Here is a 15,908-nt window from a genome sequence, read left to right as displayed (position 1 = left end):
TAACCACATTATCACTATTACACTTTATTATAAAAAAAAGTAACGAGTGTTCAAGTTTCCATGGTTTTCTCAGGATCTAAAACAAGACATTGCACTCTGGTTGGTATCTTTTAAGTCTCTTTTAATTTATAGGTTCCCTTTCCTAATTTTTTTCCTTGTATATATTTGTTTGGAAAAACTGGTTACTTTGTCTTATATTTTCCCACAATCTGGATTTTGCTGATTGCATTCACACTGTGTTGTTTATCAGGTTCTATCCCTGGTATTTCCTGTAAACTGGTAATTAGACCTAGGGACTTGTTAGATTACTTTTGGGGGTGGGAGGGATAGGAAGTCTTGGGTAGTGTGTACTTCCTCAGGAGGTAAATACTGCCCAGATATCTTTCTTTTTTGTGTCCTTGTTTGTTTATCATTGCTTAGATTCATTAATTTTTAGTAGTTTGTAAAATGTCAACATTCCGTCATTTCTTCATAATTAGCTGTAGTATTTGCTTTTGTATTTCCTTTTTTATAAAAGACCCAAAATATTTTTGCAAGCTTTTAAAAACCATTCTAGTAACATCCGAAAATACAGTGTAACTGATTTTGGTTTGACTCTGTATTGCACTGTTGGGACTATAATACAAGTAAAATCACAGTCTCGTTAGTAGCCATGAAGTTGTCCCCTTCTTCCCACTCAAGCACCAGACCTTACAGTACACAAGATAAATGTATGTACTTCTCTGTGCCAAAGTCCAAAATGTCAAAGAAAAAATCCAGAAATTTAGTATATAACCTTGTATTACATTTGTCAATGCTTATAGAACTAACAGAAGTTTTATAGAATTTTTTAAAAATCTATTCATTTAATTAATTTATTTTTGACTGCGTTGGGTCTTCATTGCTGCACGCAGGTTTTCTCTAGTTGCGGCGAGTGGGGGCTACTCTTCGTTGCGGTTCGCGGGCTTCTCATTGCGGTGGCTCCTCTTGTTGCAGAGCACGGGCTCTAGAGCGCAGACTCAGTAGTTGTGGCACACGGACTTCGTTGCTCCGTGGCATGTGGGATCTTCCTGGACCAGGGCTGGAACCCATGCCCCCTGCATTGGCAGGCGGATTCTTAACCACTGAGCCACCAGGGAAGCCCCCAGAAGTTTTAATTAAATTGCATTTGGGAATAATTTTAAATTTTATTTTCCATTTCAGAAAAACAAAGAATATGTGAGCATTGCCAGTGGAGGATTTATGGGTAAGGTTTTAATTTATTAACCCCTTTGTCCCTACTTTTCAGAGGAAATTATACCATCACTGGAGCTGATTTAGAATGACCAAATTAGTTAATGGGTACACTTTCTCTTCAGTCATTCACTATTTTCAGAAAAGGCAAGGCCAGCAGGACATATAGATAAAGACAAACACAATAGACAATTGCAATGAGTGAATATATAGTGGAAGACTATTAAAGTGGATGTGTATTAATTAGCTTGTATTTGTAGAAAATGTTTTTGTAAAGATGGGTGAAAAACTGCCCCACATGATTTGTTTCTATGGAGAAGGAAGGATAGATAGGACTGGGAAACAAGAGTAGGAGGAATAATTTTCACTGTATACTCTTTGTGCTATTTGCTTTTTTGTTTGCTCTGTTTTCATTTTATTTTTGAACTACATGAGAGTATTAGCTGCTGAAAAAATGTTGACTGAATAGAATAAAACAAATAAGTTGATATTTTCAAGTCTGCAGATAATATCTGGTAATTCAGGATAGTAAAATGACAGAATCCCTACCAGCAAATATTTGAGAATACATAAAGGAGTAGGTCAGGGTAATAAGGTTAAAAAAAGACTATCTTTTTTTCTTTTCTTTTTTTTTTATTTTTTACAAATTATGTTATTTAAGGGTACAAACTTACAACTAGTAGATAAATAAGTTCTGGAGTACTAAGGCACAGTATACTAATGCACAGTATAGTGAATATAGACAACAATATTGTATTATAATCACCAAACTTGCAGAGACTAGATCTTAATTATTCCCACCACAAAAAAGAAATGGTAATTGTGTGACATGATAGAGGTGCAACTGTTGCTACAGTGGAAGTCATATTACAGTATATAAATGTATCAAATCAACATTTTGTATACCTTAAACTTACACAGTGTTATATGTCAAATATATTTCAATCAAAAGATAAGGAGCCTTTCATTAGGAAAAGAGATATAAAAATATTGAACTATAATTACTAGGAAAATTAATGATAAAATCAAATTAATATTTGTTGGAGGCAATAGAAATCCTGAGTTTGAATCATAAGAGTCTTATAAGGATTAAGTGCTGACTTAATATGATTTTCTTATGTTATGACTTAGACGTTTTGATAGGTTAGGGTCTATTTCTTCTTGGTCTTTGTTGATATTAGCAAGAATTATTTCTCCTGTATATCATGGCCTGATAACTAACTACCCTTGAGGCTCATACCCAAAGTGATCTACAAAAGGGCTTATTTAAATAAGTACTAGTGTTAAGCAAGTATTGGCCTAAGGCCCAGTGTTATTTATTGGAAGTTCTGACAACATGATACAAAACTTGTCGTGATACAAGACACTTTTGAGAGTCTGAAAAGTATTCTTTTATAGCACAGATATCCTAGGTTTTAGGAACTTTTTTCTAAACTATGAATTATTTCTTTTCCAAGAATAATCTCTCTTTCCATGGCAGTTAATGCCTAAGACTGCTTCTTTATTATGGGAAGGATTAACTGATGTCTCCTTATGGTAAACAAAAGCCACCATAGGTTTTCTATTAATCTTTTATGTCATAAAACCATTGCTAAGATTATTTATTAATACTTGAAGGATTACCTTCCAAAGAGGAAAACATCAAGCCTATATATATAGTTACTGTTACCCTTAGGGTCAATTAAGAAAAGTTATATATGTATAGAGAGAGGGCTTTGGAAGGAAGAAGAAAAGGAAGGCTTTCTGTAGCCTGGAGTCTTTTATTCCTTTACAGAGGCGCTGAAAGAAATACCTGTGATTATGCCCTTGGATCCTTTTCATTCAGCTATGACATGTTTATTGTACTTCTCTGGTATTGAATCTTTCCAGAGGGTTTGATATGTCAGGATTTTTTTTTTCTTCTTCCTGTTTATCTTTAAGCACTGCAGCAGCACCTAGCAGACATTAATGTGGATGGACCAGAAAATGGATATGGCCATTGGATTGCTAGTACCTCAGGCTCAAGGAGCAGTATCAATTCTTCTGTTGATGTAAGTGTATATGTAGAATATGTCACCAGATTTGGATAAATGCCCAGGTGATTAACAACTAAACAGCTACCATAACAAATGGAGTAAAAATATTTCAAACACATGCAGTGAGGAATCATATTATTGTGAGGTTAATGAAATGGTGGGAGCAGGCCTGCACAGCTAAACTAGCCAGGAGTTCTGGTGGTCTACCTGCTGAATTCAGATTTCTCCCTCTCCAGCTGCAGCTTGGTATCACCTAGTGAAAATTTTCTACTCCAGCTTAAATGTCAGTGGAGATAATTCTGAGTCCCGTGACTAGCTAGGACTCTAAAGTGAGCTGGTTCTAGGAATCTCCCAATTAGTTTGGGCCAGGAGAATACTGAGGCTCATGTTTGCATCTCCAGCATACTGTCTCTGTAGCTCTCCTCCCCACCACATACCTACATGATTAAAACTTCAGTCCACCCATATTTGAGAATGGGCCAGGCAGAGGAAGACAGGAACCAGTTGCCAATCCCATTATATTTGATTTTTAGTTATTGAGATGTACATTACTGCAGCATTTTGCAATAGTGGGTAAATCCGTTCTGTTCTACTTTGGAAATATTTGGGCAATAAGTCTTTTGTGTTTTCAGTATTTCATGTCATTTGAACTAGGTGTCATTAGATCATTTTCTTAACAAGTAATGGTCCTCATCTACCTAAAGGTCATTCTTTAAATCAGAAATAGAGGGAAAACTCCAGTACAGGGTGATGGTTACAAGCTTGGGCTTACCAGTCTGACTCACCTGGGTATTCAGGTTTTGTCTTCACAGTTTACTTTCTTCATGATCTCTAGCAAGATCTTTTCCACTCCATCTGTGCAAATAGGGATGATGATAATAACACAGCTTTCTTCACAATAATGACATGAAGATTAAATGTGCAAGTGAATGTAAAGTGTAGTACCTGTCACTTATATATCTTATAGTAGTTATTATAAAATTGTAACTCATTAGATGATTAATTGAGGCTTATCTTCAGCCATGTAAGTCAAAGCAAATTACTGTCAAATTATCAACAGATAAGTCTTCTCTGAGAATTAGGTTTTCAGCTTGATCTAGGTATCTAGGAGCTCACCATTTATTTAATAAATATTTGCTGTTTTCATTTTGAATATCTAAATAGTATGTATGTATTATAATGTGTTCAGTTAGTCCCCTTATTGTTGAATATTTACATTGTTTCTAGTCTTTTTCTATTATATACACTACTACAATTAAGTTTTGTAGTAATATATTTGCATATGACATTATTTCGTCCTAGAAGTGAAATAACATGATCAGAAGATTACATGTCAAAATCCTTAGAATTCTGCATTATTGTCAAATTGCCCTTCAAAAAACATTATTCTAATTTATATTTCTGTCCACAGCTTTGGATAGTCTTTGTATTGAACTTTTTGTCTTCAGATTTGAAAAACAATGATTGAGGCTATTAAAGATAACTGTCTTAAAGATGTGTTACATTCAGAAGTACCAAAGAATTTCCACAGTCAGTTTAATTTGGTTTTGAATTTGGATATGGAAATGGGAACATGATTTTTGTGTTATTTAGTTAATGACTTCTCTTAAAAATAAAAATAATACATGTTCATTGTAGCATCATATATAAATATGAAAAATATAAAGAAATCAAAATTATTTATAACCCAACCATGGATAATAACTATTCATAGTTTGAATCTTTTATAATACATATTTTTTTTAGTATTTTATTTTAAAAGTAGTGATCAGAGTGTACATACAGTTTTATTTTCTGCTTTCTCATTGAACCTATGAGCATTTTCTAGTATTTTTAAATGCTTTTTTTTTTAGTATCAGTAGTTTTCCATCAAATAGTTCCTAAATCCTAGGGCATTTTCTGATTATTTCCTCCCCATAAATTCTGCAGAAGAAGTAATAAGCAGAAGACAGGCACATTTTAAAACTTTTGACATCTACTACCAGCTTCCCCTGTAGGGTATAAAGGAGCAATTATATACAACTCAAGAATTATACTCACATCTATTACATGAGGTACATAAGAGTGACTTTTCTTGAGAAATTAAAGGCCTAAGTAATAATGTTTTAAACAGCAAAAATTTACAAGGAATAAATGTTTAAAAATTTAGCTATATGAATGATATTCTGATTATAATTTTGCTTATCTTTATAGAGTAAGCTGAGTTAAGAAAAGGTCAATAACTTTATTTCTTATTGAATAAATAAGGTAATTTCAGCCTCCACACATTTATGTGTGTAATACATATCCTCATTTTTCATTTCTACCTTCCATTCCTAAAATGGTTTCACCCAGTATATCAGCCTGCTGGGGCTGCCATAACAAAATACAACCAACTAGGTGGCTTAATGTATTTTCTCATAGTTCCGGAGGCTAGAGGTCTGGGATCAAAGGGCTAGCAGGTTTAATTTCTCCTAAGGCCTCTGTCTTTGGCTTGCAGAGTACCACCTTCCTGTGATGTTGGCACTTGGCCTTTTTGCTGTGCATGTGAATCCCTGATGTATCCCCTTCTTCATGTAAGAATATCAGTCATATTGGCTAGGGCCCACCTCATTTAACCTTAGTTTACTCTTTAAAGGCCCTATCTCCACATTCAGTCACTTTGTGAGGTATCATGGGGATTAGAACTTTAACACACGAATTTATGGTCAGGGGGTGCACCCAGTTCAGGGCATAGCATCTAGATAACCTTTAGCAGTAGTGTATCTTGCTAATCATTTGGAGAGCAGTTAATCCATCAGTAAGTTGGGTTTTTTTTTTTTTTTTTTTTTTCAGGGTGAATCTTCTAATGGCTCAAATGATAGAGGAATGAAATCACTAGTAAATAAAATGACTGTTGCTTTGAAGACAAAATCCGTTAATGTCAGGGAAAAAGTTATCAGTTTTATTGAGAATACATCAACTCCTGTGGACCGGTGAGTTGCTTATACAGTATGAATTTGTGATGAGTAATTAAAACTATAGAAAAGTATCTTAACAGTAAATGTTAGTTGAATAGAATGTGTTCTAGAAAAGGATCGTAAATTACATTTTTTTATTAGATGATTCCAGTTTTCATCATCATCACAGAGATGTTCTTTATTGCTATAAAATTTTACTATAGAGATTACTCTCTCTTCTCCCACTGCTCAGAATAGGAGGCAAGTAATAATTCTGCCCCTTCACGCCATTCATTAGAAAAAAAATATTCCAATGCTATTATGTATATGACACTTCATATAGCAGCTGCTTCCCACATGTCACATGGTTGGGAATCATCTGCTAAGTGCAGTAATCTCATAGCAGGAATCTCTTTCTCCGCTTCAGGAATTTAAAACCTAGAAAATTTGGTCATACTAAATAAAGCAGAAACCCGTTTTTGTAAAGTTTAAGAATTCAGATCTTCATAGAATTTTGTTCACAGCATGTGTGACCCCTATTTTCCCAATTACAAATGAAGTATCCAGCTAACAAATGATAAGTTTAAGAATGTCTGTTATATTGTTTCTTACTGGAACTGTGAGGGCACAGTATGTTTTTTTTCCCTCCACATGTTGATCTCATTGATCTTTCTTGTTCTTACAGTTCAAAGCTAACCTAATAATCCCAGCGTGAAATTTGTTTCTAAGCAAGCCTGATCTTGGAAATGTGTTATAGTATTTAATTTCACTCTCATGTCTTACTTGCAGCATCCTAGGAAAGTTGAAGTATTTGATTTTAAGAACTGAATATAAGGCATTTACTATTTTTCACTTTATTAATAAATAAAGTACATATGCATACAGAGGTATATTTTTTCCCATTTAGTAAATAGCAAAGAAGATGTAGATTATTTTCACTAATCCAAAAAATTGTACCTTGTCTACAATGGACACCTGATAATGTTAAAGTGTTTTATCAAGGCTGAAAGGTTTTTTTTGCTCATTAAAATTATGTCTGCTTTCAAAAGCCTTATTTTTAAAATTACTTTTAGTTAGTGCATTCTCAATTAGGGTACTATTATTGGTACATTTTGTAGCATGAACACTTAAAATTTTATTTTAAAATGAACTAGTGTTAATTCCGAGTTGAAAAGACTAATTATTCTCTTCGTTAAAGAATCACTTGAAACGGGCTTTTCTTCATTTTTCTTTGTACTTGGGATGATCAAAACATTCTTTTTTAATATACCCTCTGGGTTAGAAAAACTGATTATACTATATTTTTGTTTTAAAGCTTTTGCATTTTTAATAATCATATTGTTCTGTCCTCTGCCTCAATTTGCTATAGAATGTCTTTCAATCTTCCTTGGCCAGACAGAACATGTACCGAGCGGTAAGCCAATGAGTAGAGCAGCTTTACTGGACCATCCTTTTCCTTTAGCATGCCTCATGCTGTCTATAAGCCTCATGTTGTCTTGGCTAAAATTTCATGCAGCTGTTTCAAGTGCTAAACTTTTCTCATTCTGCTTTTAGGAGTGTGTGATGCTGATATGTTTTCCTTTTGGTTTTTTGCTCGATCATTTTAATTTTTTTCCTTGCCTTCTTTATATCTCCCATTCCTCAGATGAAAATCAAGTACATTCAAACCCAACAACTTTATAAAATCGGCAGTTTTTATTCTGAGACAGAGGAAGGTGAAACAAAGAAAATATGTAGTCTCAGAGTTAAGAGGGTATTAGCTTTGGAGATCATTTACTTCTGTCTTGTGCTCTAACAGTAGGGAAAATTATAGCATCTGAAAAAAGGCACAGTTTGTTGTTCAAATTTTTTGTTATTTCATGTACACTATGTAGTTTTATAATATTGCTAGGTTTTTCTTAATACGATGTATGTATTTAAGTTGGTGAGTTAACATTATATAAATTGGTTTCAACGAACTATAGTTCTAGGGTTCTACCTTGCTTTTCCTTGAAAGAAATTAGGCCATGGTGGACATGTTAAAATGTAATCCATCTCTTCTCTGACCCCAATAAAATGGGGTACTTGTCATTAGATTCCATAGGTTTAAAGTTTAGAAATCTACTGGATCTTCAATTAGGATAAACAAAAGAACATTATACTGTATGGCCTTACAGTTTTTATACTCATGATTTTTCTGCAATTTGAATTTGAATATCAATGATAGCAATCCCTATGAACATTTAAAAAGAAATTCTAATCATACTTTGAATGTAAGTTAAGCTTTGGAATAATGGAGTTGACTTTTTTAGCAGGTCATTTCAATATTTTCAGTGAATTAGAAGTAGCATTTTTAACAATAGTTTACTTTCAACTTACGGATAAGAGTTTTTATTTACTGTGAGTGTCAATGCCAATTACAGAGCTTCTATTATAATTTTATAATTTCAAAGGAGATTGCTTCTTTTAAAATTATAATCTATTTGTGAATCATCTTTCTGTTTTCTCTTGTTACAGGACCATTGAATTAGTCTAATTTTAACTCCCAAGTTTTATTGCAAATAATTTTTTAAACATTCAGATTATCTTCTCTAGTCCACAGGCAGATATATCCATTTTGAAAATAGAGTTTAGTGAAAAGTTAGAATAAATTGGGTTGGTTTTTGAGGTCAGTAAATCAGGTTAAAATCTAGTCAAACTCTTGTAGATTTTGTTTCTGCTAAAAAAGCATAGATATACTGCTTTTTAAAAAGAGTCCAGCTTTTTTTTTTGGATGTTACTTATATTCTGGTTCAAGCATTTACTGTAAACATTTTCTTTGTTACTTTCTATGTTATAGCAGTTTATACTTCAACATCAGGAGAAAACCAATAACTTAATCTCATACAATTTTATAATCTAGATGGCACTAAAGTATTGTTACACAAAGCTGTATTATCTTTGCCTTTTGTAAGAAAGCTGAATCTGAGTTTCATAGGTATTTGAATTATTTCTTTCATTTTCTTTAATGAGCATAGTTTGATAATTTATTGGATAATTTTACATTAGATGTGCTTTAACATAAAAATCAAATGATTTTATAACTTAAAATGTAAGCAGTGTATTGATTAATCTAACTTATAATTCTGTTATACACTCAACTCTCATTGGTTTTCTGTTGAGGAATGTTGTTTTGGGAGAAATAAAGATTTAAGCGTATTTTAACAAAATTAGGTCTTGATTTTTATTGATGATATGTATTAAGAAATTATTTAAAATACAGATTTGATCTCTGTCTTCTGGAAAAATTGAATTCTAAGACTAAAGACACATGACTTGATTTTTTTCCACATTGAACTCTCGATATATGACAAGGAAAAGAAAAGCCACAGTTTTCCTTCATCATAGATTATCTTAGCTGAACCTTATTCTACAAATAATGCAATACTCTTTCTCCAGAAACGTGGTATTTTGTCAAAATATTTTAAGTTTACTTCTTGGTTTATTTGAGGTTACCTGAAAAGTAATGAGGTATTGATTTTTATATTAAAAAAGAGGTCATACTTCCTGCAGAACTTACTAAGTTTGAGTTTACGTTTATGTTTCTGCCACTTGAAAGTGAAAGGCAAATTCATTTTCATGGTTTATTTATGTAAAAGAAGTAGCATCTTCGTTTCTATTAAAACAAAAGTAACAGTAATGAAAAAAAAAATGGGAGGAAAAACCTTAAGACATTTGTACCCATATGAGAATTAGGCACTCCTACTGGAATTTGAATATTTGGTTTCGTAAACTATTTTGTCTAACAAACATGTATGTAGCACTTGCTGTATGCCAGGCATTGTTCTAAGAGCTTTACCAAATATTAACTGATTTAATTTTTTTGTTAATTTATTTTTGACTGTGTTGGGTTTTTGTCGCTGCGCGTGGGCTTTCTCTAGTTGCGTTGAGCGGGGCCTACTCTTCATTGCGGTGCGTGGGCTTCTCATTGCGGTGGCTTCTCTTGTTGCGGAGTGCGGGCTCTAGGCTCGCGGGCTTCAGTAGTTGTGGCTCGCGGGCTCTAGAGCGCAGGCTCAGTAGTTGTGGCGCACGGGCTTAGCTGCTCCGCGGCATGTGGGATCTTCCCAGACCAGGGCTCGAACCCGTGTCCCCTGCATTGGCAGGCAGATTCTTAACCACTGCGGCACCAGGGAAGTCCTAACTGATTTAATTTTCACAGTAACCAGGAAGGGTAGATATTGTTACCACCATTTTACAGATAAGGACACAGAAGCACAGAGAGGTTAAGGAACTTCACAATACATTGGTTTTAAATGAACATTAAAATTGTTTAAAATTTAATTTTTACAGATTTAAAAACATTCCACATACCAAGACCTTATGCCACTTTTGCTAACAATTTCCTTATCTTGTTTCAATTTCCTTAACATAGCTCTCCTGGAACTGGGTGGTACATGGTGGGCACACAGAACATTTGTATTTTGTTTTAATATTCAAACGATACTTGGTGAAAATCTTTGGTAACTTAAGTGATGATTTCCCTCCTAAACTTCTTTGAATATAGGCATGTGAGCAGCAGTGACAGAGTGGGCAAGCCTTACCGTGGTGTAAAGCCTGTTTTCAGCATTGGGGATGAAGAAGAATACGACACAGGTATAGCAATACACTTATTTATAGACTGCTTTCTTCAGGCACCAGTAGTGATTATAGAGATCATTCTGGGAGTAGCTGAACAACTGCTTTAAAAAAAAAAAAAAAAAAAAGACACAACGAGATTCTGTAGAGGAGATTGGAGAGTCTGTGGTTTTTCTATTAAGAGTTTGGTTTTAGACATCTTAAATTATGCCATAGAAATGCTGAGTAGGCGGTTGATTATAGGAGTCTTTAGCTGAGGAGAGAAGTCTAAGCTGGTGATAATCTGGGAATTATCAATATATAAATAGTATTTAAATCCATGGGATTGGATTTAAATCCCCCTGATCCACCCAGGTAGGAGATTGAGGGCTGTGGGGCTGAAGTTTGGGAAATTCCAAAATTGAGACATCTGAAAAGAGCCTTTTGAAACTGGAGGCAGTAGCCTAAAGGGCCACAAGATGGGGATATTATGCCAGGGAAGTTTGTCATCCTCTGTGATTGTCTTTCTTTATATTTCAAAAAATAATTTATTACTTTGGTTCATAATCCCACTGCCCAGATTACCCTGCTTAAGTAATCATAATTAATATTAATGTGTATTGAGTTAGAAAAAATATATAAAAATATGTATGGTATGTAAAGTATATGTTGTATGTAAAAGTACAAATAAGAAAAAAATACTCCCAAATCTCATCTTGCTTTTTCCACTTAGTAATATGTGTTTCACATTTTCCACCTCAGCCTGTATACCTTCACGATTCTCTTCCTATTATACAAACGTACCATAATTAAATCATTCTTCTCCCAATTGACACTGGTAGTTTTCCAGTTTTATTTCTGTTTCAAATAGCAATGGCTATCTTTATGCATATATCTAGGTAAACTTTTGCAAGAGTTTTTGCAAGAGTATATCCAGAGGGTAAATTCTTAACAGTAAGATTGCCAGATTAGAGGGACTCACATTTGACATTTTAATGGATATTACAGAGTCAACTTCCTGAAAACTGCATTGAGGTAAATGTAATTTTCTATATGTTATTTCTTTTTTTTGAAGCAAATACACAGAGTTTTTATTTTCTCCTACACAAAATTTTTATATTCCTGTATATAAAATCTAAAAATACACTTCTTCTTTTATTTTATATTGTAGTAAAATAATCAGTATATTGTATTTTATTTCTATATAGATTTTTCCCCAACACCTTCTCTAGCTATTCTTTATCTTCTGTTTCATGCACTTCTGAGTGCTATTCCTTTTCTCCTTTTTCCTCCCCTCTTTTGCCATTTTCCTGTTACCTGTCAGTCTCTGTCTCTCTCTAAATATTTGTTATTCCATTAACAAAGGGAAGAGGGAAATGGATGAATAAATGATGGTATATTTCACATATCATACATGTATATATACACATATATATTTACACTCTGGAAAATTGCACAGTAATGAAAAATAAGAAAACTAGAGCTATGTGTGTCAGCATGGATAAATTTTACAATGTTGGGAGTAGGGTAACAGTTGCAGAAGAATACAATTGAACAGTGTACTGTTTATATAAATTTTACTTAAAATGCAAAACACTACTGTATATTATTTAAGAATATTCATGTTGGGTTAAAAGTAAAGATGAGATACCAAATTCACATAGTCACTGTTTCTTAGTGGGGAAGAAAGGGGGATGTGACTGGGCAGAAATCCATGAGTGCTTCACTTTTTTATTTAAGCTAGAAGTGAATAGATATGTGAGATTTCATTTTTTTATTATGTCTTTTTATATTTTGATTTCTTAAAAAGCAAAGAGAAGAATATCTAAAGTTATTAACTCTAGGGAGTGTAATTCCCCTTTGTTAAATTAGAAAAACAAAATAACTAGAATGTCTTCTATTTCTCTCACAAAAAATCCCACTAAATAGATTTTTACTTATCTATCCCAGCATGGATTTTGTTGTTGTTGTTATTTTCCTTAAAATCAGAAACCAGCAACTCTGCAGATGGAGTGCGATCTATAAAAATATTGAATCACTATGTTGTACACCTGAAACTAATATAATTTTGTAAATCTACTATACTTAAAAAAAAAAAAAAACCAGCAAGAGAAAAAGAACTCTGCCATCTTTGCCCTCAAGATAGATGCTAATATTATTATTGGACAATTCTGCCATCTCACTACAGACTAGTCATAGATTAGAGTTATGTTATATAAATCAAAAAAGTTGAAATTCCTCATAGTTTAATATTTTAAAAGTATATTCTCAATATTTTCACTTGATTTTCTTACCATATAGAGTGATGTTTCATAATAATGCTTTTATAGTAGTACCAGTGGCATAAGGAAATATAGTAGCTGGGTTAGAACTGATTTTTTTTTTTCCAACCTGTGTGTTTAAAATACTACTGAAATTTTTTTCAGGCTATTAAAAAATGTATCATTTTTAAAGTTGGTGATACCCACTTTTAACATCTTATAATTCTTTATAGATGAAATTGACAGTTCTTCAATGTCAGATGATGACAGAAAAGAGGTTGTAAACATTCAGACTTGGATAAACAAGCCAGATGTCAAGCATCATTTTCCTTGTAAAGAAGTGAAAGAAAGTGGACACATATTTCCTAGGTACTTTTTAAAATAACTTCTTCAGAAGTAAAATTGAATTTAGGGAAGTAATGATATAAAAGGTAGCTGCAGAAGAAATTTTATGTATCCAAGTACAATAAGATATAATTTCCTGGGGATTTCCCTGGCGGTCCAGTGGTTAAGACTCTGAGCTCCCACTGCAGGGGGCACGGGTTCAATCCCTGGTCAGGGAACTAAGATTCCGCATGCCGTGCAGTGCAGCAAAAAAAAAAAAAAACACACACAATGAGATATAATTTCCCTCTGTCAACTTGTATTATATGTCTTGATTTTTAAAAAATATTTCTTATGTAATTTTTTTATTTTGAAAAATTTAAACAGAAAAGTTGAAGAAATAGTACGTTGAATAGCTTTATAAGCCTCTCTCAGACTCACCAGCTTTTAACTTTTTTTCACACTACCCCACCTCTCTTTTTATGTTTGTATATACATACAAACATACATATACACTTTCTTTTTGTCAGACCATTCAGAAGAAGCTTACAGAAACGACACTTTACCCCAAATGCTTCAGCGTTAATCTCCAAAGAATATCAACAGTCTCCTCCACAGCTCCAGTGGCACTATCACATCTTTAAAAGCTTTAAAATTAATGAACATCATTCAACATACAGAACACACTCAAATTTTTCAGTGTCTCTAAAGTATCTTTTATAGTCTTTGTTTTTTTCTTCCTGGTCCAGGATCCAGTCCTGTTTCACACATTGCATTTGCCTGTTATCTCTCTTTAGTCTCACCCAGTGTAGAACAATACTGCTTCCCTCACCACACGTCCCCCTTTTCTTCATGATGAATGAATCCTTTTGGAGTCTAGGCCAACTGTTCTGCAGAATGTCCCACAGTCTGGATATCTGATGTTTGTCCTGTTGTATTTCATAAAAGTGTGCGAGTATTATCACTATACTAAAAGTGAGCTGAGACACAAAGCAGGGTGTGTGTATTAGTAATTCTATCCCTATTTTGCCTTTAGGATCCAGTTATAGAATATTATTAAATATGTAAGGCAGCCCAGGTATTGCTTAGTGGTCTTTGACATAAAGTATATGTTATGGTATGTTGAATGAGGATAGTTTACTGTTAAAAGTCTGAAAGGTAGTATATTCCAAATACCATATAGAATAGATTCTAAAAATTTATTATTTTAATGATTTCTAATTGTATTATAGTTTTTATTATATTAAATATAATTTTTGCTCTTAAACAGTTACAGGATTATCTGTTAATAAAACATTAATTTTGCATACAACTAAAGGAAAATTAAAAGCTGTTACTAGGTAGCTTATTTGTTTATAGACGATCCTTTGCCTTCACTTTTTAACTCAAAAGTAATTTCATCTGGAGTTGAACATTTTATATAATTGGAGCTGTTGAAGTAATAGCTGTTTTAAATGACATTTCTTTAAATTCTTTTTGTTTTTTTAATGCTTTTGTCCCTCTCAAGTCATCTGTTGGTTACTGCAACACATATGTACTGTTTAAGGGAGATTCTTTCACGGAAAGGATTGGCTTATATACAGTCTCGACAAGCACTAAATTCTGTGGTTAAAATAACATCCAAAAAAAAAACATCCTGAGCTAATTACCTTCAAGTATGGAAACAGCAGCACTTCAGGAATAGAAATCTTGGCAATCGAAAGGTAAGATTTTCTTAGGATGATGTTATCTGAATTACTGAATTAGTTCATTATTAAACACGGTTTGTTTCTCTATTTTGGGGAATGGGTGGTGGAACAGGATACTTGAACCATTTTTATTAGTATTCTCGCTATCTTTTTTCTTACAAATTTGTCGTAATATATGGTTTAGCCATTAGCACATGATTTCATTAAGTGCAGTAGCTAATTTCACAGACTTTTTGACAGAAGGGTCTTTAGGAATAATCTACACCAGTGCTACACTAAATGCTGGTTTGCAATTAAATAAGGAGCTTTTATTTTCCTTCATCAAAAAATTCTTGTTTTAAAAACGTATCAACGAAGTAAGCAGTGTGCTGGATGATGTAGTTAATTTACAAGTCCTGTACAAGTCTGGTACAAGTTCTTCCTTATCTCATTGTGGACCAGTGACAAACAGTTCATGGACCAGCACAAGGGCCATAGACCACACTGCTATCGAAGCTAAACCATCTTTAATCTTACAGGTAAAAGTGTGAAGCCCAGAGGGGTTGAATGACTTCCAGATCTTCACACTTGTGTTAGAACCAAATATAGCCCCCCTGACTCATGACCTCCAGCTCATCCCACCGTGCTCTGTGCAATATGAAAGATCACCTCGCTTTTGCATTTAGATTTTCTTTCTTTCAGAATAACTCTTTTGAGTAAATGTTGAAGTAAGTGATGGGGAGTACATAGGAGGGCATCTGTGCTTGATTTGTAGGTTACTTCCCCATTGGAAGTGATATCTAAGTTGAGTCCTGAACAGAAGGCTCTATATTAATATATATATTTTTCCCTCATAGGTATTTGATTCCAAATGCAGGAGATGCTACCAAAGCCATAAAACAACAGATCATGAAAGTTTTGGATGCTTTGGAAAGTTAA

General features: G+C 33.4%; 1 protein-coding gene across 1 annotated transcript in view; it reads left to right on the top strand.

Annotated features, from left to right (window-relative positions):
* TBC1D23 (TBC1 domain family member 23) overlaps window positions 1-15,908 on the top strand; it is a 60,521-nt gene extending 44,613 nt beyond the window's left edge. The window contains 9 exon segments of the mRNA XM_036850730.1: window positions 1,183-1,225; window positions 3,133-3,242; window positions 6,042-6,181; window positions 7,515-7,559; window positions 10,668-10,756; window positions 13,212-13,347; window positions 14,810-14,924; window positions 14,926-15,005; window positions 15,827-15,908. Coding sequence (XP_036706625.1) covers window positions 1,183-1,225; window positions 3,133-3,242; window positions 6,042-6,181; window positions 7,515-7,559; window positions 10,668-10,756; window positions 13,212-13,347; window positions 14,810-14,924; window positions 14,926-15,005; window positions 15,827-15,908 — 840 coding nt within the window.

Source organism: Balaenoptera musculus, chromosome 4 (assembly GCF_009873245.2).
Source record: "Balaenoptera musculus isolate JJ_BM4_2016_0621 chromosome 4, mBalMus1.pri.v3, whole genome shotgun sequence".
NCBI classification, from domain to species: Eukaryota; Metazoa; Chordata; class Mammalia; order Artiodactyla; family Balaenopteridae; genus Balaenoptera; species Balaenoptera musculus.
Note: the sequence above shows the minus strand (reverse complement) of the source record. Positions and strands in the feature narration are given on the sequence as shown.